Consider the following 23,700-nt stretch of genomic DNA (forward strand, 5'->3'; position numbering starts at 1 on the left):
TCGAAAACAGACTGATTTGACCTCACTAACGATGAGAAAATTAAAAAATGTTGTTATTTTTCTTCGCTATCCCTGTCCTTAGCCGCTCACTCTGTTCGGCGACCAACCCCCACCTTTTCTCTCTTGCTCTATTCCTTTTCCACCTAGGGTTCCAGATTGGGGGGAACGGTCGGGAGGGCTCTCTTTTTCAGTTACGGGCTGTCAATATCTTATGTCTTGTGTTTAGCCACTGGTGGGACTGTGGGACTGAGTGGACCTTCCCCTGTTTGCAGGGCTGGCATGGTTAGCCACGATTAGCTCTGGAATGCTACTGGTCCCAGTATCTTATTTCGATGCTCAGATCTTATTGTCTTTGTACTGATTTTTTGTTGAGCTTTATTGACATATGTACATTTTGGTTGTCTTGCCTTCCGTTTCTCCTTTCAAAATAAAATACAATATTTGAAAAAAAAAAAAAATGTTGTTACAACGAATATTTCCAAACGAAAATCTATATTCGTATGATCAGCATTAGACTGTTTACACTGCCATGACCTGAAAGTTGTGCAACTTTGCCAGGCAACTTGAGTACTACTTTGATAAAAGTATAGAACATAATTCAGAAGTCATCTGGAAGTAGTACAGGAACCTTTTCTGAAGCTGGAGCAACTTCAGTAGTGCTAAGACAGCTCTCATTGACCAACATGGGATATCACATGTCACGCGACTTGGGGTCTCACAAGTCATGGCAGTGTGAATCGAGCATTCAGGTTCATGTTTTTTAATTTTTTTCGATACAAAAATCTAAACAAACACCTTATAATAAAAAAAAAAAAAAAAGAAAGAAAGATAGGCTGGAGTTTATCTTTAAGACAGCAGCCAATATATTAATCCTAAAATGAAGATCTTACTTCCTGGACAGGGGATTAAAAGGGAGTTGTATGCCCTACGCCTTAGAATCCATCCTCCTGTGTGCAGAGCCAATATCCAGTTGTCTGCTGTGTCCTCCAATGAACATTTGCAAAAAAAAAAGAAATTACACGGTCCCAAGGACATTGCCTCAAGGTAAATAAATGAGTTTCATCAGAACAGTGGAAAGACTTGTACTAAACTACACCTGAAAAGTTCCAGTTGATTTAACTCCGTCGGTACAGTCTGCAAAATCTTTCCACTTGAATTACCATGGTAATAAAACCTCAGCAGACTGGGATGATTGTATTTATTGCCAGACGTACTAAAAGAGAATATTCACTGCGCATATCTCGGTAGTCAGATCAAAATAAAATGTGATTAAATCATCTAGGTTTCCCACTAAAAATCCTGCAATTCACAGAAATTCTACCATACAGGTAGACTACCTCCAGAGGCTAGTCTGTCAAAAGACATGAATTGTTACGGTGATCTTTTTGGGGCCAATGTACTGGAATAACCTGATTTCTGGCTTCTATATTTGCATTATTTTGTATATGCTAAGCGGCAGTTAGTCTGTGCCGTTTTAAGAACTGTAAGCCCAGGAAATCAGATTTTAAGAAGTGTAGGAAATAATTTTACCATTCCTTGTTTGAAACATCTGAGTAAATGGGTGGAATTTGTTCCTAATGGAAAAATAGGATGTTATTTCATTTCCACTGCAAATTCAGAAGATTATTAAAACTCAGGCGCACAAGTTAATCTTAAAGTGGAAGTATACATAGTTACATAGTAGCTGAGGTTGAATAAAGACAGCAGTCCATCCAGTTCAACCTGTGTAGGTGTGTGTGGACGTATTCATTTCCCATAACCCTGAATGTTCTGATCTGTGAGATGCGTGTCCAAGAGTCTTTTAAAAGTAGCCATACTCCCCGCAGTTACCACCAACTGTGGAAGAGAGTTCAACAACCTTATCGCCCTTACAGTGAAAAACCCCTTACGTAGCTTAAGGTTAAACCGCCTCTTCACCAATCTGATTGTGTGGTCACGTGTCCTCTTGCACTCGAGACTAAAAAAATGTTTCCTATGCTGGGATCACCATTGAGGTATTTGTGAATCGCTATCACGTCCCCTCTCAGGCGTCTCTTCTACAGGGAGAATAAATCAAGTGCTTGCAAACACTCCTCATATTAAGGGCCCTCTAATCCCCTAATTAGTTTAATTGCCCTTCTCTGGACTCTCTCCAGTTCCAGCACATCCTATCTGAGGATTGGCGACCAGAACTGGACAGAAAACTCCAGATGTGGTCGGGCCATGGTTTTATAAAGTGGTAGGCTTATAGCTTTATCTCTGGAATAAATTCCCTTCCTTATACATGCTAATATTCTGCCGGCTTTGGCAGCTGGCGCTTGACAATGCATGCTATTGCTTAGTCTATCTTCCAGATCTTTCTCCATTCTTGATTTCCCCAAAGGTTCTCCCCACTAAAGCGTATTTTGCGTTAATGTTTTTAGTCCCCAAGTGCAATACCTTACATTTCTCCACATTAAACCTCATTTGCCATGTAGTTGCCCACTCTAATTTTGTTCACGTCATTCTGTAAGATTTCAATATCTTGATGAGAAGTTATTGCCCTGCCTATTTTTGTGTCATCCGCAAAAACGGAGATTGAGCTACTGATCCCGTCCCCAATGTTATTTATAAAAAAATTTAACAAACTTGGTCCCAGACTGAGCCTTGGGGGACCCCACTTACCACTCCAGACCAGTTTGAGTACCATTATTTAACACCACACTTTGGACACGCCCCTGTAACCAGTTTTCTATCCAAGAACAAACCTTGTGGTCGATGCCTGCAGACCTTAGTTTGTAGATTAGGCGTTTGTGGGGAATTCTATTAAATACCTTAGCAAAATCCAAATACAACACATTCACAGGTCTCCCCCATCTAGCTCACAGCTCACCTCCTCGTAAAATGCTAACAGATTGGTTTGACAAGAACGTCCTTTTGTAAACCCGTGCTGATTACGGTTGATGATACTGTTGTCCTTAGCAAATTCTTGGATATTCTCCCTTATCATCTCTTCCAGTAATTTACATACTATTGACGTCAGGCTGACCGGCCTATAGTTTCCCGGGATATGCCTCTGCCCTTTTTTTAAATATCAGTATTACATTGGTAATTGGTCACCTGGTACAGTTCCTGTCAAAATACTGTCTGCAAAGATCAGGAACAACGGTCTAGATATAACCCTACTGAGTTCTTTGAGTACTCTCGTGTGCATGCCATCTGGTACTGGTGACTTATTTGTTTAATGTTATCAAGTCTTTCCTCAATTTCACCCTCTGTTAGCCATAGCGGCAAGTCTTGTGATGGGCTGCTAACCATACAGTCATGGTCTGTAAACCCCTCCTTTTCCTGTGTAAAAACTGAGGAAAAGAAAGCATTTAGTACAGTTGCCTTCTCTGTATCCACTGTAAACCCTCCTATCGTTTTCAGCTATGGAAGCTGCCATCTTGGCCTCTGTTTAATCTTCATCTGCCATGAATCTGGACATGTGATAATTTATGACACCAGCCACTGAATGATTTAACAGTTTGGTTTAGAGCCCAACCAATGTGACAAAAAAAAAACCCCTGGGGGGTTGCAAAACAAGGCGTTACTTCACAGCAGGAAAGAGTCCAGTCATTTTGGCACACAGGATCTGTGTCGGAAAGTAGAGACTAAGTTGTGTACGAGCAGCTCAGTGTGCATGCTAAAGACGACAAGTAGCGGACAGGTAGGTTTATGTTCATTTACTGGGAATTGCACATACAAACAAGTAATCACCAGAAAAGAAATCTACCAAAAGAAGTTTTTTCAACCACTAGAATTCAGGCAATTGTGAAATTTAAACTGGGCAACAAATTACAGTGCAGTTTATTAATATAAGGAAACCGAAACTGAAAAAAAAAATCTACAGCAACATTTTCATCAAAATGTATCGTATTTTCATAGTGGGTTAGATTGGAGCAATTTTAATTTTCATCTCCTTGTGGGCAATCAAGACCACTATTTTATGTCCAATTTCATAGGATTTAGCTAAAAAAATTGAATCAAATTGGCACTTGTTTTATCAGTTTTAGGCTTCGCTCACACATGCGGCCGGCCAAGGGCAGCCAAACCACAGCCGTAGTTTTAGCTCCCCACCGAGCGCCTGCATAAACAATAACACACAGCTGTTCACAGCTGTACACATGCCATGCCAAACTTAGAAAGCATGCTGCTTTTGACAGGCGGTGCTACCAAACGCGCTATGGGACTACACCACAACCATGGTGGCCGGGCTATTTCTTCCAACTTCTACAGCTGGAAACAGACAATTCAAAAAAACACTTCTGATAAATACTGTTTTTAGTTTTTTTTTTTTTTCAAAAAGAATGTTGTTCTTAATTAGGAAAATACAATAAATAGAAACACTAGAAATTATAGTGTTAGAATTATAGTCCCATGCGAAGCTTACCATGTAAAGAGCAATGTCCTCTGGAGCATCCCCATCTGCATCAAACTTAAAAGTGACCATCTTGTTGTTATGAGTCTCTAACTGGCACTCCACCATATTATCTCCAAATTTAGAAACCTAAAAGACAAGCAATTTAAAAGAATTTAGCATGAATATTGCCACACAAACACTAGCGCCGGCATACACAATACAGTCTACTGTTCAACAATGACCATGATGCACAAAATATATTAGAAGACCACCACTTAAACGTAATCCAGCGTGCTGGAATTTTTCATGCAATTCTATAATGTTTGCTGACAAAACAATAATAGCCTATCAGATCAGAGGAGGAGGTTTTGTGTTAAAGGAGAAGGGAGTAGTACAAGTGAAACATGGCAAAGATCTTAAGTCATGTCACTTGAACTTAGGCTTTAAAGCCCAAATTCAGTCAACACTTTATTTCAGTTTTGCATGGAGTGGAAAGTTGAGAACCTATCAACTTTTACTGCGGTCTGTGTACTCGATTCTCTTCACTTCTGTGAGACAGAAAAGAAACTCAATCCAATATATACAGAAGGATTGCAAGAACAAGAGACAAATTTAAGAGCCCAAAAACATTTCAATTGTAGATAAAAAGGTCATAAGGAAAGTGCCCAAAGCATGCCGGGCTCCAGGCCACTCCCCCTATCTCGAGGCACAACACCTGATAAAACTATAAACACTCACGCAAAAGGTTTGTGAAATTTGTGAAAACCAAATATATGGGAATCGCTGCTGCTTCACACCTGCAGGGAGCTTTGAAAGCTCCGCAGCTTCCGAAGACGTCAACGTGATGACGAAACGTGTCAATGCCTCGATCCTGACCTGCACGCTTACTTCCTGAAGCAGGTTAGCTTGCAGTGTATGCTACGGGAGATCGTTGGCTGCAAACAGTGCACACGGCTGGGAAGATCGTTTTTTATACATACTTGTATGTACAGCATTTATTCGGTTGGATGATGCCCTTGGGGCTGTTTTTAAAGCTGGATTTATTTGAAAAAAACTGGATTTATTTTAATAAACTTGGATTAATACTGATAAACTGCATTATTAGGAGTCCCTTCTTTTTATCCGGTCTGAGATTCCTAGGTGGTTCCCTATGAGAAGTACATCTGGCACAGTGGACCCAGAGCCTGGATACATTTCAAGCGCTATATGATCCCTTGTTATAAGATAATAGGGATCCACGACCTCTGGTGAGTCTTGATTTCTCCTTTACCGCGAAGGTGTCTGGAGGTTCCCACCATCACTAATCCCCTCACTACCTGCATGAAGTGGATGCTTTCACATGGGCACATGTTTATGGACTAGTATTTGGACTGTTTTGCAGGTTGCACAGAGCACTGAAAGCACAATTTGCACAATATACATATATTTAAATGCACTTTATTTTAATTGTATATGGAATATTTCATCTGGCACAATTAGAATATGTGAATATATAGCACAGTATGTATGGTATTTATGTCAATTAATAGCACATATGCACTTTATGGTTTAAAGGAATCTTGCGCTGCTTGAACCGCAGTTATATCTGTGATTCTAAAATTCAACAACACCTGATAAAAGATGAATGGGCTCAGAGGAAACCTTGACCACAAAGATCAATATTAGGACTGGAATTAAACTCTCCTTGTGAACTGATACTGTAATAGTTGCTGAGCGGCAATAGGAGCTCCCTTATTGCCATTACCCACTTGACCTCCGGAAAATGTATCCCTGTTCATGACCAGGTCATTTTGCAATACGGCACTTCTTTACTTTAAAGCGGAGTTCCGGCCTCAAAAACACCTTTGGGCCATCCGCTTGCTTTAAATCCTCTAAAAAACAAATTAATAGTGCCGATTTTTTTTTTTCTTTACTTACCTTGTTTTTAAAGAAAAGAATACTTTCTTTCTACTTCCTCCCTTTGCGGCCACGGCCCGCGCCGTCACTTCCTGCTTGCGTTGACTCCTGAGAGCTGAACGTCATCTCTCCCAGGAGTCAATGCACCTGCACCGGCCCTGCTCGTCAGTTCCGGCACAGGCAAGTCATCCCGGCACAGCTTCTCGGCATGCCCAGAAGCTGTTTAGCAGGGAATGATGTTCCTGCACTGGAACTGACGAGCGGGGCCGATGCAGGCGCATTCTGGGACGAAGAGGACACAGAGGAGGACACCGAAGAAGACGCCCTGGCTTCAGCTGCCGACACCTGAGATGGCAGTGCTGGACAAGAAATTTTCAAAGTATTTCTTCTAAAAGGTAAGTGTGACCTGGGACAGTTCAGAGGCTATCTATTCAGGAATGCACTAGCCCCGACTGTCCAGGGGATATTTTTATCTCCAAACCATTTCTAGGCCGGAACTCCGCTTTAACTGACAATTGTGCGGTCATGCCACAAACAGAGCTTTCTTTTGGTGCTTTTTGATCATCGCATTTTTTTTTTTTTTTTTGCGCTATAAACAAAAAAATACTGAACATTTTGAAAAAAATATATATTTTTTACTTTCTGCTATAAAACACATGAAATACAAAAATTAAAAAAAAAAATAAGTGTCAGGCACCCGCAGATCGGCTTCTGCTGTGAATATTCAACCCGTGCGTGCCCCCCTGCAGGCGGAAGTGCTGAATCACATATATACGTGAGTCTGTAGCAGTAAATCGGTTATGGAGCGGACGGCAAGTGGTTAAGCAAATTTTAAAGTGTCAATGCACATGGATAGTTTACACATGGATAGTTTAGAACTGGTCTTAATAAAGATCTTTGTGGACAATGATTCCTTTGAGTCAATTCAACTTTTATCAGGTAATGAGTCCTGAGGACCTTTCGGAACCTCAGACCCCAAAACGCGTAAGCCATTTTTAATATGACCTTTTTACCATCAGTTTAAATTTATTTGGACTCTCATTCTTTTTTTGATCAGGCGCTCCTTTCTGCATTTCAAAGGTTTGCGTTAAAGTCAGGTACCTATGAAGGGAAGCCTTGTTATATAAGAGTCATCATACCATTAAGCTTGTTTAAAAGTTTTCCTTCAACTAATTGCATGTACAACGTTGAAAATTCCCAGCGACTCTTTAAACGCTTCACGTCCAGTGTTCCGGGCTCCCTCATTCCACCAGGGGTCCAGGGGCCACTGCAAGCAGGAGGGCTGGCTGCCCACAGAGAAGATGGAGGAACATCCATTCCTCCACCTTGTGTGTGACATTTTCTAGTAGAGAGAGGAAGGTTTAGAAACCCTGTCAGTATTTTACTGCTAAATGTGTCCTCAGAGGGAATTCCCTTAATTTCCTTTCCAGATGACAGGTGTCAGATATACTAGGAAGGCAGGGAAAATCTCCCATATGGGAATACACTGTGCATTTCAAACCTGACACAAAAGGCAATGTGGATACTAACAGCATTTTAAACAGAATAAAACTATTTTTACTTTCTCTTTTCAAAGTTTAAAATAAAAAATAAAAAGTTTTGGCTGGAGTTGGTCTTTAAATCATTTGTCCTAAGGACACCCAAGCATAGAAAGAGACACATACCCCTAAGAAACACAAGTTAAACCGAGCCATCTTATCTGGCCGAGGGCAAGAAGCTCTGCGTTGCTTCATCTTTTCATGCTTGCCATTTCCCACTGGAGAATCAACACTGCCGGCATCAGCATGGGCACTAAGAATTGAACAGAACAGTTGGATACCATGTGAGTAAACAGAAAGAAATTCAAATTTTATCTTATTCATTTTGCATATAAAACAATAAAAGAAAACAACAAAGGTCAATATATACAGTTAAAAGAAATCAAAGTGTTCTGTGTTATTTCAATACACATGGTCTATTGTAATCAAGATAAGGGTGTACAGTATTAATTATTATTATTATACAGGATCTATATAGCGCCGACAGTTTGTGCAGCGCTTTAGAATATGAGGGAAGACAATACAGTTACATTACAATTCAATACAGGAGGATTTAGAGGGCCCTGCTCGTTAGAGCTTACAATCTAGAAATATTTTAACTATAGCGTTTAAGGGTCACAAGAACATGGAGGGTTCTTTACTTACAGTTAGAAGTTTGCTATATTTCCTAAAGTCAAATTACTTCAAAAAAATATTTAAAAAAAAAAAAGTACTCTGAAATAGATATAAAAGAGGTACATGAATACAGGGAATACTGATGTCCATAGGTTTTTGAATACCTGAGCATCACACCTATGAGAGCTTGTTTCAAAACCATTGGCATTGGTTAAAATCGCTATTACTAGCCTTCACCCTCCCAAAACTCATGAAATGGCTTCAGTTGCTATATCAAGCTCCAGTGGCGTGGCTGAATGGTCAAGTCTCCAAGACTTTTTCTCTGCTTAGAGGAACACAACAGGGGTGTCCTCTCTCGCTCCTTTTATATGCCTTGGTTGTGGAACCACTGGCTATTGCCCTTAGATCCCACCCAGAAATTTGGGGTCTGCGTGCAGGGCACATGATTGAGACCATAAGCTTATATGCGGATGGCAGGCTCCCATATCTGGAAGATTCTGGCACTTCGCTGCTATTTGCACTTCACACCATAGAACATTTTGGAAAATACTCAGGACCAAGTTATTTGGGATAGTCCCAGATTCTCCCCATAGATCCCTACGTCCCCCCTCTACAAAGGTTTCACTCCCACTTGCTAGGGTCAGTACTATCCAATACTTAGGAGTGTGTATTACCCCCTACACCCACTAAGTATGTGCACCTAAATGTGAAACCTCTATATCAAAGGTGTCAAACACAAGGCCCGCGGGCCGAATGCGGCCCCCCAGGCTATTTCATGTGGCCCTCGCACCTCTCCTGCAGCTGCGGCACCCCCCTTGTCTCTGCCTCCACCTTGTCTCTGTAGTCGGCAGCAGAGAGGACAGAATTCCTTTGCTAGATCCTGCACCACCTCTTCTCAGCAGTTCGCAGCAGAGAGGAGGGCAGAACTCCTCCTACAGATTCTGCACCTCTCTGTGCAGCCACAACACCTTGCCTCTCCCTCCCCTGGTCTCAGCATTCAGCAGACTCTGGAAGCTGACTCCAGCCTTCCTCTGGTTCTCCTCCAGACCCTGCACTTCTTCCCAGATCCACCTGCATTTTCTTCTTGGCAGCAGCACAAGGTAAGGGGGTGCATTGTGATGTAAGGAAGGGTGCAAAACTATTGACTTCTGATGGTAGGAGGGGGCTCTTGACATCTCGTGTAAGGGGGCGTGGGGTGCTCTGGACATCTAATCCTACAGATATAACTGGCCCCTTGAGGGCAACCATAAAGCTGATGCGGCCCACGATGAAATGGAGTTTGACACCCCTGCTCTATATGATCTCATTTCAACCAACACAGAGATATGGGACAAGGTCTTCCCTTAGGGATCATGGACAGAATAAATGTAAAACTATTTTATTTCCAAAGATTCTATATATTCTCTGGCATTTGCCTGTATACTTACAGCTTACATTTTTTAAAACCATGGATGTAATTTATGGGGCAATAGCCTTCATAAAATTACCTTGGCGGACCCTTAAATATCCCATAATCCTTGGGGGAATGGCCTTCGCAGACCTTAATATGTATTACTTCATGCCCAAGCTCTCCCACTTCCACCTTCTGGACAAGACAGACAGGTCACGGTAATTGACCCTTGTGTGTGAACCTGTGGCCAACTTCACTACTCACCCCCTACAGGTTATTTTGAGAGGGGTGTGTGGCACTAGGGAGGTTTATGGCCGTAAAAGTATGGTCTATCACGATTAGAGGGTCTGGGAGCTGGTACTGTTCAAAACCAATACCTAGAGACTTTCCTTCCCATGTGCCCCTCTGGTTTTTTAATCAGCTACCCACATTATTAACTATTACAGACTCTGGTCTGTGGGCATTCAGGGGTATAATCTCGTACAACATATCCTCTCTAGTACTGGACCTAAAACATTCCAGGAGCTGAAGGAAGAGTTTTCGCTTCCTAAAAACATGTTCTTTCGATATCTTCAGCTCCGCCAAGTCCTAGAGGTTATTTGTACTTCTGAACCCAACAGCCTCCACCCTTCTGGAAGGCCCTTTAGGCTAGGTTCACACTAGCTGAACCTCACAGCAGGGGGTCCGGTGTGTGTCTTAACTGTTTCAGGCGCAAATCAGGTCTGAATTTTTGGATGAATTCACACCTACAGACCAGAATACACATAGGATCCTTCTGCAAAATGGACTGTGGCTGCCTCCGAGGTGTGTGAGCTGGCTCCATTGAGACGGTCAAACTCTCCTGTCATACAAATTGGACACGGGGAAAACCTGTATCCAATTAGCAGCAGTGTCAACCCAGCCTTCCAAAACTGTGTAGTGTGTCTGGAAATTTGTGCCCATTCAGCCAAACAAGCACTTGTGAGGTCAGGTACTGATATAGTGCAGAAGTCCTGGCTCAGAATTAGCATTCATATTCATCCCAAAGGGTGCTTAATAGGGAGGAGGTCAGGCTCTATGTAGTCCACCTAAGAGTCCGCCTCACCAAACCATGTCTTTATGAAGATAATTTGGGCACAGGCTTGCTGGAACAGGAAAGAGGCTTTCCCAAACTGTTGCCACATGGAAACAATTGTCTAAATGTCTTTGTATGTTGTAGCATTAAATACCCTTTACTGGAAACACCTGGACTCAGTTGTGAGCCATGTATATGTAATAGAGGTGATTATCAGGTGTCTGAAAACTTTTGGACATATAGTTTATCTCCCATGAACATATGTAAAGTTTTGCTACTGCAACCAACATGCTTTTTTTTCTAACAATGTGCAGCATACTTAAAACACAAAAAGATCTATCACACAAATAAAATTATACAGCAGATAAAAGTGTATCCAACTGGTAGATTTAGTCTAATCATACCATATGTTCAATTCATAAGCAATCAGTCATACAAAAATGCTGAAAGATCATTTTCTACTAAAGATACAAAAATAATTGTAACACACAGACACATCGGGTAGATTTACTAAAGTTGGTGCACACAGAGTCTGGTGCAGCTGTGGATAGTAACCAATCCCCTAACTGCAGATTGTTCAATTAAGCTTTGACAAGGGTCCCACGTTCACATTGATCCGATTTGACATGTCAAATAAAGGCCAATTTCCAGCAATGGCACCATCCGAAAACTTTGCGGCACCGCACCAATAGACATCTGTGCAGAAACCCGCACAGATGTCTGTGAAATGACCCCCGAAGTTGGACTGAAATGCCGGTTTAAAATCACGCATGAGTTCAGCTGAATTCGCACAATTTCAAACCCTCATTCAATAAGCACCTTGGCTAAAACCTAGAAACTGATTGGTTACTATGCACAGCTGCACCTGATTCTGTGTGCACCAGTTTTAGTAAATCTCCCACACCATATCTGAACAGCGCTTTAGTAATGCTTCAGTCCCTTACCTAATAATGGTTTCCAACCTCTGAACACCTGACTGTTCCACCCCTTGTACCTAAACGCAATAAATATATGGGAAAAAAAACCTTAGAAATCAAAGACATATTAGCCTAGGTACTGCAAACATTGACATGAATTGTATAAATTCACAATACCAAAAATATTGGTGTATGCTCCCCATAAAGGTTACATAACTGAAATCTAAAAGCACTTCAGCGGGTCCATGCTTGCTGGCAAATATATGATCACCAAATTTTACTCCGTACAAGGCATATGCCCATAATGGGGGTTACAAAGTAGGGTTAAAAAAAACAGACATACGTTTATCTCTACTTTCGACCAATAGAGAAAAAAAATTGAAGTGGTTGTAGACCCTCATATTATCTCAGTGAAATGACTGGCCTCAGGTGATAAACAGGGGGGGACTGGGGGGGGGGGGGGGCTGTAATCAGATATTCACTTAATTAACAATCCCTGGTGTTATTAACCTATAAATGTTAATACCCAGTTATATTTTGTGCATTTAGGAATGCATCCACCTCTGTTAAATCAATCCACTGAGTTGGCCAGAACTAGTTTTGAGGGGCTCTATTACCCATTTTCACAGCTCTTACTGCGAAGAAGTTGTTCTGTGTGTAGACTAAATCTCAATTCCTCCAAACGTAAAGAGTTCCCCTTCTTCACATGGTAACATGGCTAAGTAAAGACAGGTAAGGGGGATCTAGGAGCACCAGCGGGGGACTCATGCAAAACCATTAAGTGTAAAGAAAACAAACCATGCTGAAGGCCCCTAGAATAATATGTGGTACGCATGGAATGAAAAAACAACAGTGCAGCGCTTGTAAAAATCACACAATTTTATGTGATGAGGTCACTTATGACGAAACACGTTGGGCGGAGCTGGAATACACACCACTGCACATGCGCAAATAAGCTGGGGCCATCTTGGTTTTGGGCGAATAGACCATACATGTAACACAAACTGTTCAACATCTTTGCTTGTAAGTACATTTACCCTTATTGTTTTATCTGACTGATTTGCACTATGGAGAGTGTCTCTTCCTTTTTTTTCATGGTATCATTTTTTCATGGAGCATATTGATCTGATGGTTTACCCAGAGGTGCAGTCATGGGTTAAGATCCATTAAGGAGGTTCTATACAATACTACAACAAGCGCTACTTGACCTCTCCTCACTGAGAGTCATCTTTGTTCGGTAAGCCTCCACCTTTATACCTGTAGTGGTCTGTGTGGTGGTCCTAACGCTGAAAGGCTTTTAGGCTATTGAGACACATTCCACTACTTATTTCTGCTTTAAATTAAGATAGCTCACATTTGGACTTTTCCTTGGGGCTTTTCAGTTTACATGCACTTTATGTGTTTGACGTTTATTCTCATGGTGTTGTTTATATTATGCACATTACAATCACTTGGTAGGAGTATTGTGTGATTTTTACAAGCGCTGCACCGTTTTCTCTTTATTCTATGCAAAACCATCACACAGAGCAGGTAAATATGACATGCATGTTATTCTTTAAAAGGAAAAAAAATATGGGTTTACAACCACTTTCAGTTTTAGGAGCAAGCACTTACTGTTTGCGACTCTGGAACTAGCTGCAGCATTTGGTTCTGGGCCTGCATAGCAGGGGTGAGAACTTGGTGAGCATTAAGGAGGGGAACAGTTGCCTCTGTCGTCAACCCAATTGAAGCTGAGCTTGCTTGTGGCAACACAGGATTAGGATAACCAACTGGCTGAGGTGACTCATTGATGTCAGCACGAAGATTTGGCTGGGGCTGCTCTAATGACCCAGGGGGCACTTGACTCTGAAATGACATCTGAGCTGTCGCAGCTTGACTACGAGACACAACCATATAATCCAAACTTTCTGGCGCTTGTGGTTCACATGCTTGTACAGTGGGATGCTGATTATAGATGGCTTGAAGGAGTGATTCTTGAGCAGCAAGGGGTGCATTGACATGCAGGCTACTTTGAAGGTCATTGTGTGGCTGTTGAAGAGTTAAGAGCTGACTTGTTTGACCATGCTCAGAAGGAGGAACACAAGTTAATGGTTGCACATGGGAAGCTGCAACAGGAAAATGCTGACTCGGCCCTACAGGAGGCACAAAAACCTGATTAGTGTGCTGTGATCCTAAAGAAGAAAGAGATACTTGACTGGGATCTGTCTGAGCATTTTGTTCTGTCTCTGGCTGCATCAACAAGGTTTGTTGATCCAGAGACTGAACAGACTGTTGAGCATGATGTACTTGGTTCTCAGCTTGAAGGTCTGGCCTGTGCTCTTGTGGTGGTGTCATAGTTTTCTGTAAGTGCAGATTTGCTGGCTGATCACTGGCCTGCGCATAATTTGTTTTCTCTGCAGATGATATAGAATTAAGTCCATAAGCCAACTGCTCTGAGGAGGGTATTGGGTTGTGAACATATGCAAGTCTATCTGAAGGAGGCAAATTACCATGAACAGATGCAGGAACTCCATGGTTGTACATGACTGGGTGTTCCACAGAAGGTACATGCTGCACTGGGGCATACAATGGCTGATGTGTGGCTGCCATTGGCTGGGACATGTAAAGCGATTGATTGGACTGGGGAGCTGCTTGACGGGTATACAGCTGTTGATCAACAGAAGGAGCAGCCTGTTGAATGTACATATGTTCAGCCAGAGAAGCTGGTTGAGGAACAAACATTGGCTGTGGAGATAACGATCTTTGTAGATGTGCTTGCTGTTCAGCCAAAGGTATTCCATGGTGGGAAAGAGGAAGCTGATCAGTAGTAGCCATCAAATGGGTGTTTGTTTGCATATGATGAGTTCCTGACTGGGTATAGGCTTGCTGTTCAGCTGTAGGGACTACTTGTTGGTTACAAACTAGTTGAGGTTGGGGCACAAGAGTTGGCTGGACAGGTGGTGCTACAGCTTGTTGGTTGTATTTTTGCTCACTGGAGAAAACTGCTTCGCGGGCATAGGGAAATTGATCATTAGGGGCATTTTGTACATTTATTGGTTGGCCCTGTAATACTCCAACGGGTTGATCTGTTTTCTGTAAGTGTTGCTGATATCCTAACTGGTCACTTGGCTGTACAGCATGTGCTATAAAGACATTCTGCTCAGATGATTGCCCAGAGTGTTGGACATACATAGGCTGTTCCAGTGGTGGCACAATCTGCTGTGAATACACAGGCTGCTCCAATGATGGCACAGCATGCTGAGAATATAAAGACTGGTCAATCTGTGTTACTGCATGTTGTGTAAAAACAGCCTTTTCACATCCTATCACTCCATGCTGTGCATACATTTGCTGGGCATATAAGATTTGCTGGTCAGTCGGTTGTGGTACATGCTGGCTATACACAGACTTCTCAAGTGGTGGTCTATGCTGAAGATGCACAGGCTGCTCTGGCGGAGGCACTGCATTTACAGTATAAACTGGCTGCTCATGTGTCAGCACAGAAGGCTGGACATAGACTGGCTGCTGTTCATGCTGCAGCACTCCATGCTGGGAGAAGACAGTTGCCTGCTCAGGTTGGGAGACTCCTTGCTGGGTGTACACAGGTTGCAGTTCAGGCGGTGGAAGGACTTGCTGACCATATACTGGTGCCTGCCCACACACTGTCATAGCTTGGTGCTCAGGTAGTTGCATCCCTTGCTGTTCAGAAACTGTTAGGACTTGCTGTGAACACACTGACTGCAGCTCAGCTGGTGGCACACCGTGCTGGGCATACAATGCTTTATCTACTTGTGGTATAACCTGATGTGAAAACACCAACTGTTCAACTGACGGTGGCATTGGTTGAGCATATCCCATCTGGTTAGCTGGAGGAACAACCTGCTGAATATACTTTGCTTGCTCACACGGCACTGCAGGCTTTGCATGCTGCATAACTTCAGCTGATGGCATAGCTTGCTGGCCAAATCCTATCTTTTCAGATGATGGTACAGGTTGCTGGGCATAAACAGGCTGCTCAGATGAATGTTTTGTCGGCTGTGGGCATATGGCCTGCTCAGCTTGCTGTACAAACTGTTGTTTTTCAACTGGCATTGTTTGCTGAACATATGCATGCAGTTCAGCTGATGGAGCTTGCAGTGAATACCCAGGCTTTTCAGCCAATAACGAGTGCTGTGGGTAAACTGGTTGCTCAGCTGGCAGAGTAGCTTGCCTCGGGTACATAATATGGTCTACTCTATCCTGTGGGGTGTTCTTCAACTGTTCGGACATAGATACGGTTTGCTGCACATAACATTGCTGTTCAGAAGGCTGCACGATTTGCTGACTGTACATTAGCTGTTCAGGTAAAGCAGAAGAGGAAGCAATAGCTGTCTGTGTGCACAGAGCCTGGTCAGGAGCTAAGGGCTGCTGTCTATATGTATCCATGGGAGGGATTTGTATATAAAGAGGCTCTGCAGGATTCTGCATTACATTAGGCTGGGAAAGCATTTGCTCTGAAGAAACAGCTACAGGCTGGGATAAAACTGGGTGCTCTACAACAGAGGCATTACCCATCTGTGAAGGACAGGCTGATTTCTCCTGTTCAGAAGACTGCTGGACAGGAATCTGGGGCACAGGGGGCTGGATGTAAGGAGGCTGTTCATGCACAGTCATTGTTTGCTGCATCTGCCCTGTTTCAGAGACCACTGATGTCTGCTCCATGCGTACTTGCTGTGTGATGGTTTCCTGCACAACAGCAGCTGGATATATTATCTGAGGTGACTGTTCAACCACTGCCGGCTGTAAAACAATTTGCTGCTGTGCAGGTGGAGACTGGTAAGAAGGCTGAGGCATTGGATTCTGCTCCAGGTGTGAATGCATTTGAAAATTTTGCCCTTGCTGTACATTTGTTGGGAACTTTATAGAATCGTGTAGAGGCAGTTGCTGTAAAGTAGACATCTGTTGTGGAGCATTAGTCTGGACTCCCATCACATTCTGTACGCCGTACATTAGTGTTGGAACTGGATTATCACCAGCGGGGGCAGAAAGCACTTGTATCCCAGCTAGGCCACAATTGTCAACTGGGACACCAGTCCTTGTCTGCTGAGTTGCCATCTGTCCGGATATTATTTGAGGAGACAGCGCAGAATATGGTGGCTGCAGTACAGGCATCGCTGATGCGTCAACTAGGTTAGGGTGTGGAAGAACTTTCCCTTCTGCCGAAAACGACAACTGAGCATCCATTGACTAAAAAAGAAAAAAGAAAGAAAGAGTGAATAACCATTCTAAAGTCTTTAGTTAGCCTCACTTAGCTTTGGTCCTAAATTACCAACTCCACATTTTGAACAAAGATAAAATTAACCCTTTGGCGCCAGCGCCTCCTGGCTCAAGAGGTTTCAGATGCCGGGAGGCGGGGCGGGGTTTACGATCAAGTGACCACTGTGATTGGCTGTAGTATCGGTCATATGACTGGAAAATTCCCAATGCTGATAACTGTGCCAGAAGCGCACACTCTCAAAACAGCTGTGTTTACATTCTGGTACACAGATATGTGGCCTCTCCGCTTCAAGGCCAACCTGCCGAGAGGCCTCATATTTGCATAGAGTCAGTGTCAAGGAGTTAAAATCTGTCAGAGCTATACTGGGCAGCATAGCGGCACTAGGATCATCGGTTTGAATCCCAACCACAGCAGCTACCTGCCTGGAGTTTACATGTTCTCCCTGTACCTGCATGGGTTTCCTCCAGGCCTTTCTGATCTCAGGGAACCCCTGCTAAAAAATATGATTTTTGCACTTACCGTAAAATCCATTTCTTTGAGTTTGACAGACACAGCACTCCATGAACCCTAACTACTGGGTTATATTGCCTTCTCCAGGAGTAGGACTAGGCAGAACCAAAAAAACATTTGGCTATGCCCATAGGCCATCCTCAGCTGGTATATACCCCCTCTCTGCTCTAGGTAATCAGTGTGACGGTACTCACCATCACTAGGACTGAAAGACAGATACTTAATGGACACTGAGAATATGGTTTGGATTACTTCAAATGGGACAGTAATATTTATCTCAAGAAACCTATGAAGACTGCTTCACACAGTCAAGACTTATAACAGATGCTAATATCATCAGCTTAACCACCTGTCTTCCACACATCATTGAATATGCTGATATACTCACCTGTTATCTACTGGGGGTTCTGTGTTTACACTTATGATAATGTGTATTGTACTTCAAATTCAGAGACGGACAGTCTGTCACTGGTGGTCCATTCCTATTGTCTGTGTATTGAGGAGTGATGTGTATTCTGTTAAGCCTGTCTGTCCCATGGTTAATGAACTCACATATTGTTTCTGTCCAGATGGCTAGATAATTAGTTCAGGTTAATTCTATTTCTGTATACAATTTCATCTGGATATGATAATGTAATCAGGCAACCCCTGACCTGATGGGGTAATCTGATCAGGAGGGGGATGTCCATGCTATATAAAAAATGTGTGACTGTTTAGTAGAGGAGAAGGTTCCAAAACTAGTACAAGCTAAGTTGTCAGTTAGCTTTGTATGGGGGCGGCTAGAATATTTGATACCTATGTTCAAGTTGAGGAAGTGGTATACTGATGGAAGTCCACAAGCACAGTGTGGTTCGCGGTTCTTTTACAATCAGTTTAGTAGCAAGCAGTATTAGAAGTATCAGAACTCCTTAAAAGGGGTGAGTGCTGTGTCTGTTGATAAACCCAGAGAAATGGATTTTACGGTAAGTACAAAAATCCCATTTTCTCTTTCGTTCATTGACGGATACAGTGCTCCTTAGATCATCTTTACTGAGAAGTCCAAAAGCAGTGCCAAAAGGAAAAAGGGGGTGGGCACAATAACCCAAGGCTAAACATAAGAGCCCTAACCAGGACACAGGAGCCTTAAAAAAAAAAAATTCTCCTGCATTCAGGTGGTATGTAATAAAGCATAAGGGATCTTATATGGTCTTGATATGCACCACTCAAGGTCTTGCTGCCCCCTCAGGACCAAGGGTATCCAAAATGTACTGAAAGACAACAAAAGAAGGGTGCACCAACCTCGTTCATTACCACTAAAATAAGGTTTATTGTACCCTGGTTTCCTTGGAGACGATCGGTTCCATTGCCTTTTATGTGCTATACCATCACTTGTTTGTGAGTATAATGTATATCCTCTTTGGATTACAATAAACCTTTTTTAATGGTAATGCACGAGGTTGGTACACAGGAGCCCCGTCTGAAAAATAAAGATGTAGTAAAGAAAAACACCCCTCAAGAGGGAACAGTCCCTCAAACAGCAGCCTGCAAAACTTTGCGGCCAAAAGAAGCATCTGCAGATGCCAAAGTATCTACTTTGTAGAACTTTATGAAGGTATACACCGATGATCAAGTGGCCACCTAGCAAACATGAGTAATTGATGCTTGATGACGGAAGGCACAAGATGTACTCAGCGCCCGAGTAGAATGCGCTGTGACAGGGAAAGGTGGAACCTGACCCTTGATAGAATAGGCCAGGGTTACAGTCTGTCTGATCCATCTGGAGATGGTAGCTGAAGAAGTGGCCAGCCCTTGGTCTGTTCGTAACCACAAAAAGCAAGTCTGATCTCCGAAAGGACTCCGTAGCTTCCAGATACATCTAAATCGCACAAACCACATCCAAGGTAAGCAAAGCAAATTCCTTAGGATGAGCCGGCTTGGGAAGGTAACACAATGTCCTCATTCAAATGGAAGTCAGAGACAACTTTGGGCAGGAATGATGGACAGGGACGAAGAACCACTTTATCCCTATGGACCACTAAATAGGGACTAGGACAGAATAATGTTGCCAACTCCGAAACCCTGCGGGCCGAGATAATAGCCACCAAAAATGCCACCTTCTGAGACAACGTAGGCAAGGGAATCCCCCGAATATTATAAAATGGAGGTTTCTGGTGAACCAAAAGCACTTCGTTTAAATCCCATGGTGGCAAGACAGACCGTATAGGTCGAGCCACTGCCGAACGCTCTGATTGAAGGTACGTACTTAAGAGTGCATGGCTAGGGGTCACTGAAAGAAGATTGCCAAGGCCGACACCTGGCCCTTGATGGTATTTAAGGGCAACTTCTGCTCAATGCCCTGTTGAAGAAGGGCTAAGATCCAAGCCACAGGAAAGGATTGAGGATGAGCGCTAAACGACTCAAACCAAGAAATGTACTCTTCAACGTATGATGGTATATCTTGCAGGAAGACGACTTCCTTGCCTTGACCATAGTAAGGATCACTGATCCAGACAAACCTCTATCCCTCAGTACCTGACTTTCAATAGCTAAGCCATTAATACCAGTGACTGTAAAAGCAGGATGGTAACTCAGCCCTTGGAACAACTAGTCTTCTCTGAGAGGAAGCCCCCAATGGACGTTTACGGCCAGCAAACAGACTGGGAGACCATCACCTTTGATTCCTCACAGGAATTTCAGAAGAAGCTTGAGCAGGGGATATTGGCCTTACCAAACCCCTAGGACGCCTGCAGTGTCTGCTAGAGAAACCCGTGACCTCGCCACGAACCTTGGTATCCTCCTGTGAAGCCGAACCTGTTTAAGGAGCTGCATGTAGGACTGTGCAATAAGGGGGACCTTAAGTAGTTTGGATGTCACCTGAACCTTTGCAGGAATTAAATCGGCACAAGGAGACTCAGGACAAGAAAACCTGAAACGGACAAACTTTGCCCCCCTTTTTTGGTACTCCGAAAATAAACATTTTGTGGATCCCCTTGACGTTCATGAAGGAGGTCCACGGGGCCAAAAGCCAGCGAAGATGTCCCCCCATCCCAGTAATGGGGGAGGGAAGACCTTCATGCTGAAGGTGTCTTGACTGTGGGGTCGGAGAAGCCAGATCTAGGCTTACCAGAACCAAGGTTGCTTGGAGTCTCCCAGGGAAAGTTTGAAGGATCTATTTCCCTTATTCCTAGACCCGGGAGCACAAAATAAATTTTATGGGCTGAGGAAGGGGGCTTTCATCTGCACCAAGGCTCCTTCCCTATGCTAAACTGTGGTAGGAAGGTGCTCTTCTCCCCATGAGACCCTTAATGATGTCCTCCAAAGTAGCCCAGAGTAGCCCAAAACAGGCGATCTCCTTGAAAGGGCAGATCAATGAGAACTTTTTTAGGGGCTTGGTCTGCAGACCAATGCTCAAGCCACAGCATGCGCCTAATCACCATAGTTGAAACAGAAAGCTTGGATAGCACAGGAGCTGTATCCAAACCTGCATCACAAATAAACTGCAGCCCCTGGACCAACTGGTCCACTAAATCAACAAACAGCTGGGGAACACCATTTACATATGTAGGCGCGACTTGCGTATGCATTTGCTTCTGCGTGCGAGCTAACGGGGGGGGGGGGGGGGGACGGGTTGGCGATGCACTTTAATTTACTTTTTTCTTCCTATTCATTTTATCTTATTTTTTCACTGTCCTTTTAAAACAAATTTTTTTTGATCACTTTTATTCCTATTACACAGGACCTCTTTAATGTGAGATCTGGGGTCAAAAAGACCTCAGATCTCACATCTACACTAAAAAAGAAAAAAAAAAAAAAAAAGTAATTTTCTTCATGATGAAAAAAAAAATGGATTTTTGTAAGAACTTACCGTAAAATCCTTTTCTCTTAAGCTCATTGACAGACGTAGTCTTCTTGATTCTCAAGAGCTGGGTTATGTTGTCTCCGCAGGAGCAGGACTAGGCAGAATGACAAAACGTTCTGGCTCCACCCTAGGGGGCAGTCCCTGAGGGTATATCCTCCCTCTCTCTGCTACAGGGAATCAGTTCTGTTTAAAGCAGTACAGAGAAATTAACCCAACCCAACTCAATGATAGAGGGGCGGGTACTACGTCTGTCAATGAGCTTAAGAGAAAAGGATTTTACGGTAAGTTCTTACAAAAATCCATTTTTCTCTATCGCTCATTGACAGACGTAGTCTTCTTGATTCTCAAGAGCTGGGACATCCAGAAGCAGTGCCACAAATGAGGGGTGGGATTGACAAAATCAAATCCAATCTAGTAGGCCCAACCGGTGCCAAACTAGAAGTTTTAAAGGCTCATTATAAACAAAGAATGAGACTAAAGAAAAATTTTCCAACGGAAAAAACCCTCGAGGTAGACCACTGGTCTCCTCAAATTGCGGCCTGCAAAACCTTGCGGCCAAATGAGGCATCAGACGATGCCATTACATCAACTTTATAATGTTTAGAGAAGGTATGCACCGACGACCAGGTAGCCGCCTTGCACACCTGGACCACTGACGCCTGATGGCGAAAGGCCCATGACGCACTAAGTGCCCGAGTGGAGTGCGCCTTAACAGGGAACGGGGGCTCCCGACCCTTAATAGAATAAGCCTGCACTACCGTCTGTCTGATCCATCTGGAAATGGTCGCGGCAGATGCAGGCAACCCCTTTTTGGGTCCATCTGGGATCACAAAAAGTGAATCCGTCTTGCGAAACGAGTCTGTCGTTTTCAAGTATACCCTGATCGCCCGGACCACATCCAAGGAGTGCAAAGCAAATTCCCGAGGATGACTGGGCTTAGGACACAGGGAAGGTAATACAATTTCTTCATTCAGATGAAATTCTGAAACTACTTTTGGTAGGAAGGATGGATTCGGACGAAGAACCACCTTATCTCTATGAACCACCAGATATGGTGAACGACAAGATAATGCGGCCAGTTCTGACACCCTGCGTGCAGAAGTAATAGCCACCAAGAAGGCCACCTTCTGGGACAACGTGGGTAGAGGAATCTCCCTAATATCTTCAAAGGGAGGTTTCTGAAGAACCGACAACACTAAATTAAGATCCCAGGGGGGTAACGGCGCGTGCACTGGCGGAGCCAGATGTCGCACCCCCTGGATGAAATTCCGCACCAAGAAATGAGTAGCCAAAGGCTTCTGAAAGAAGATGGCTAATGCTGAGACCTGACCCTTGATAGTACTCAAGGCCAGTTTCTGCTCAACCCCTTGTTGCAGAAAAGCCAATATTCGACTAATCGAATAAGACCGAGGACGGAACCCCAAAGGTTCACACCATGCAATGTAGGACTTCCATGTGCGATGATAAATCTTTCTGGAAGTCGCTTTCCTTGCTTCAACTAGAGTAGGAATAACTGAAGCTGACAAACCTTTGTCCTTCAGCACCTGGGTCTCAATAGCCAGGCCGTTAAAGCCAGCGATCGTAAAGCAGGATGGAAGATCGGTCCCTGAGACAGTAGATCCTCTCTGAGAGGAAGTCTCCACGGGACGTCCGCCACCAGTCTGACCATGTCGGCGTACCAAGCTCGACGAGGCCAGTCCGGAGCTACCAGGATTACTGGGATTCCTTCCTCCTCTACCCTGCGAAGAAGTCTTGGCAGTAACGCGAGAGGAGGGAAGGCATATATTAGCTGGTATTGCCCCCACGGGGCGATCAGTGCGTCTGCGGTTTCTGCTAGAGGATCGCGGGAGCGAGCCACGAATCTCTGAACTTTCCTGTTGAATCGTGATGCCAACAGATCCACATCCGGGGTGCCCCACCGTAGGCACAACTGGTGGAAAACGTCTGGATGGAGGGACCATTCCCCCTGATCCAGGGTCTGACGGCTGAGATAATCTGCCTGCCAATTCTCCACCCCCGGAATGAACACCGCAGAGATTGCTGGAACAACTCGTTCCGCCCAGCGAAGAATGCAAGCCACTTCTTTGGCCGCTCGGACACTCTTGGTGCCCCCCTGGTGATTGACATAAGCCACGGCCGTGGCATTGTCCGACTGGATCCGAACCGGGCTGCCCTGGAGCTGCTCGGTCCAGTGAATCAGACTTGTAAGTGTCAGATATATACTGACCATATATGGAGGGGCCCATAATATATACTGCCTCATAAATGAGGAAAAAAGGGAACGTTTTACTCACCATACCGAACCGACAGGCACCCTCTCTTCATAATACCCTCTCCACCGAGGTG

General features: G+C 43.8%; 1 protein-coding gene across 1 annotated transcript in view; it reads right to left on the reverse strand.

The window, feature by feature from the left end:
• WNK3 (WNK lysine deficient protein kinase 3) overlaps positions 1–23,700 on the reverse strand; it is a 255,126-nt gene that overhangs the window by 82,667 nt on the left and 148,759 nt on the right. Inside the window, exons 11-14 of the mRNA XM_082264431.1 lie at positions 13,385–16,975; positions 11,798–11,847; positions 7,921–8,047; positions 4,391–4,507 (exon numbers count right to left, since the gene is read on the reverse strand). Of these exons, the coding sequence (XP_082120557.1) occupies positions 4,391–4,507; positions 7,921–8,047; positions 11,798–11,847; positions 13,385–16,975 (3,885 nt within the window). The remainder of the gene's footprint in view (positions 1–4,390; positions 4,508–7,920; positions 8,048–11,797; positions 11,848–13,384; positions 16,976–23,700) is intronic.

Source organism: Pelophylax lessonae (genome assembly GCF_965119305.1).
Source record: "Pelophylax lessonae genome assembly, chromosome: 7".
Taxonomy (NCBI): Eukaryota; Metazoa; Chordata; class Amphibia; order Anura; family Ranidae; genus Pelophylax; species Pelophylax lessonae.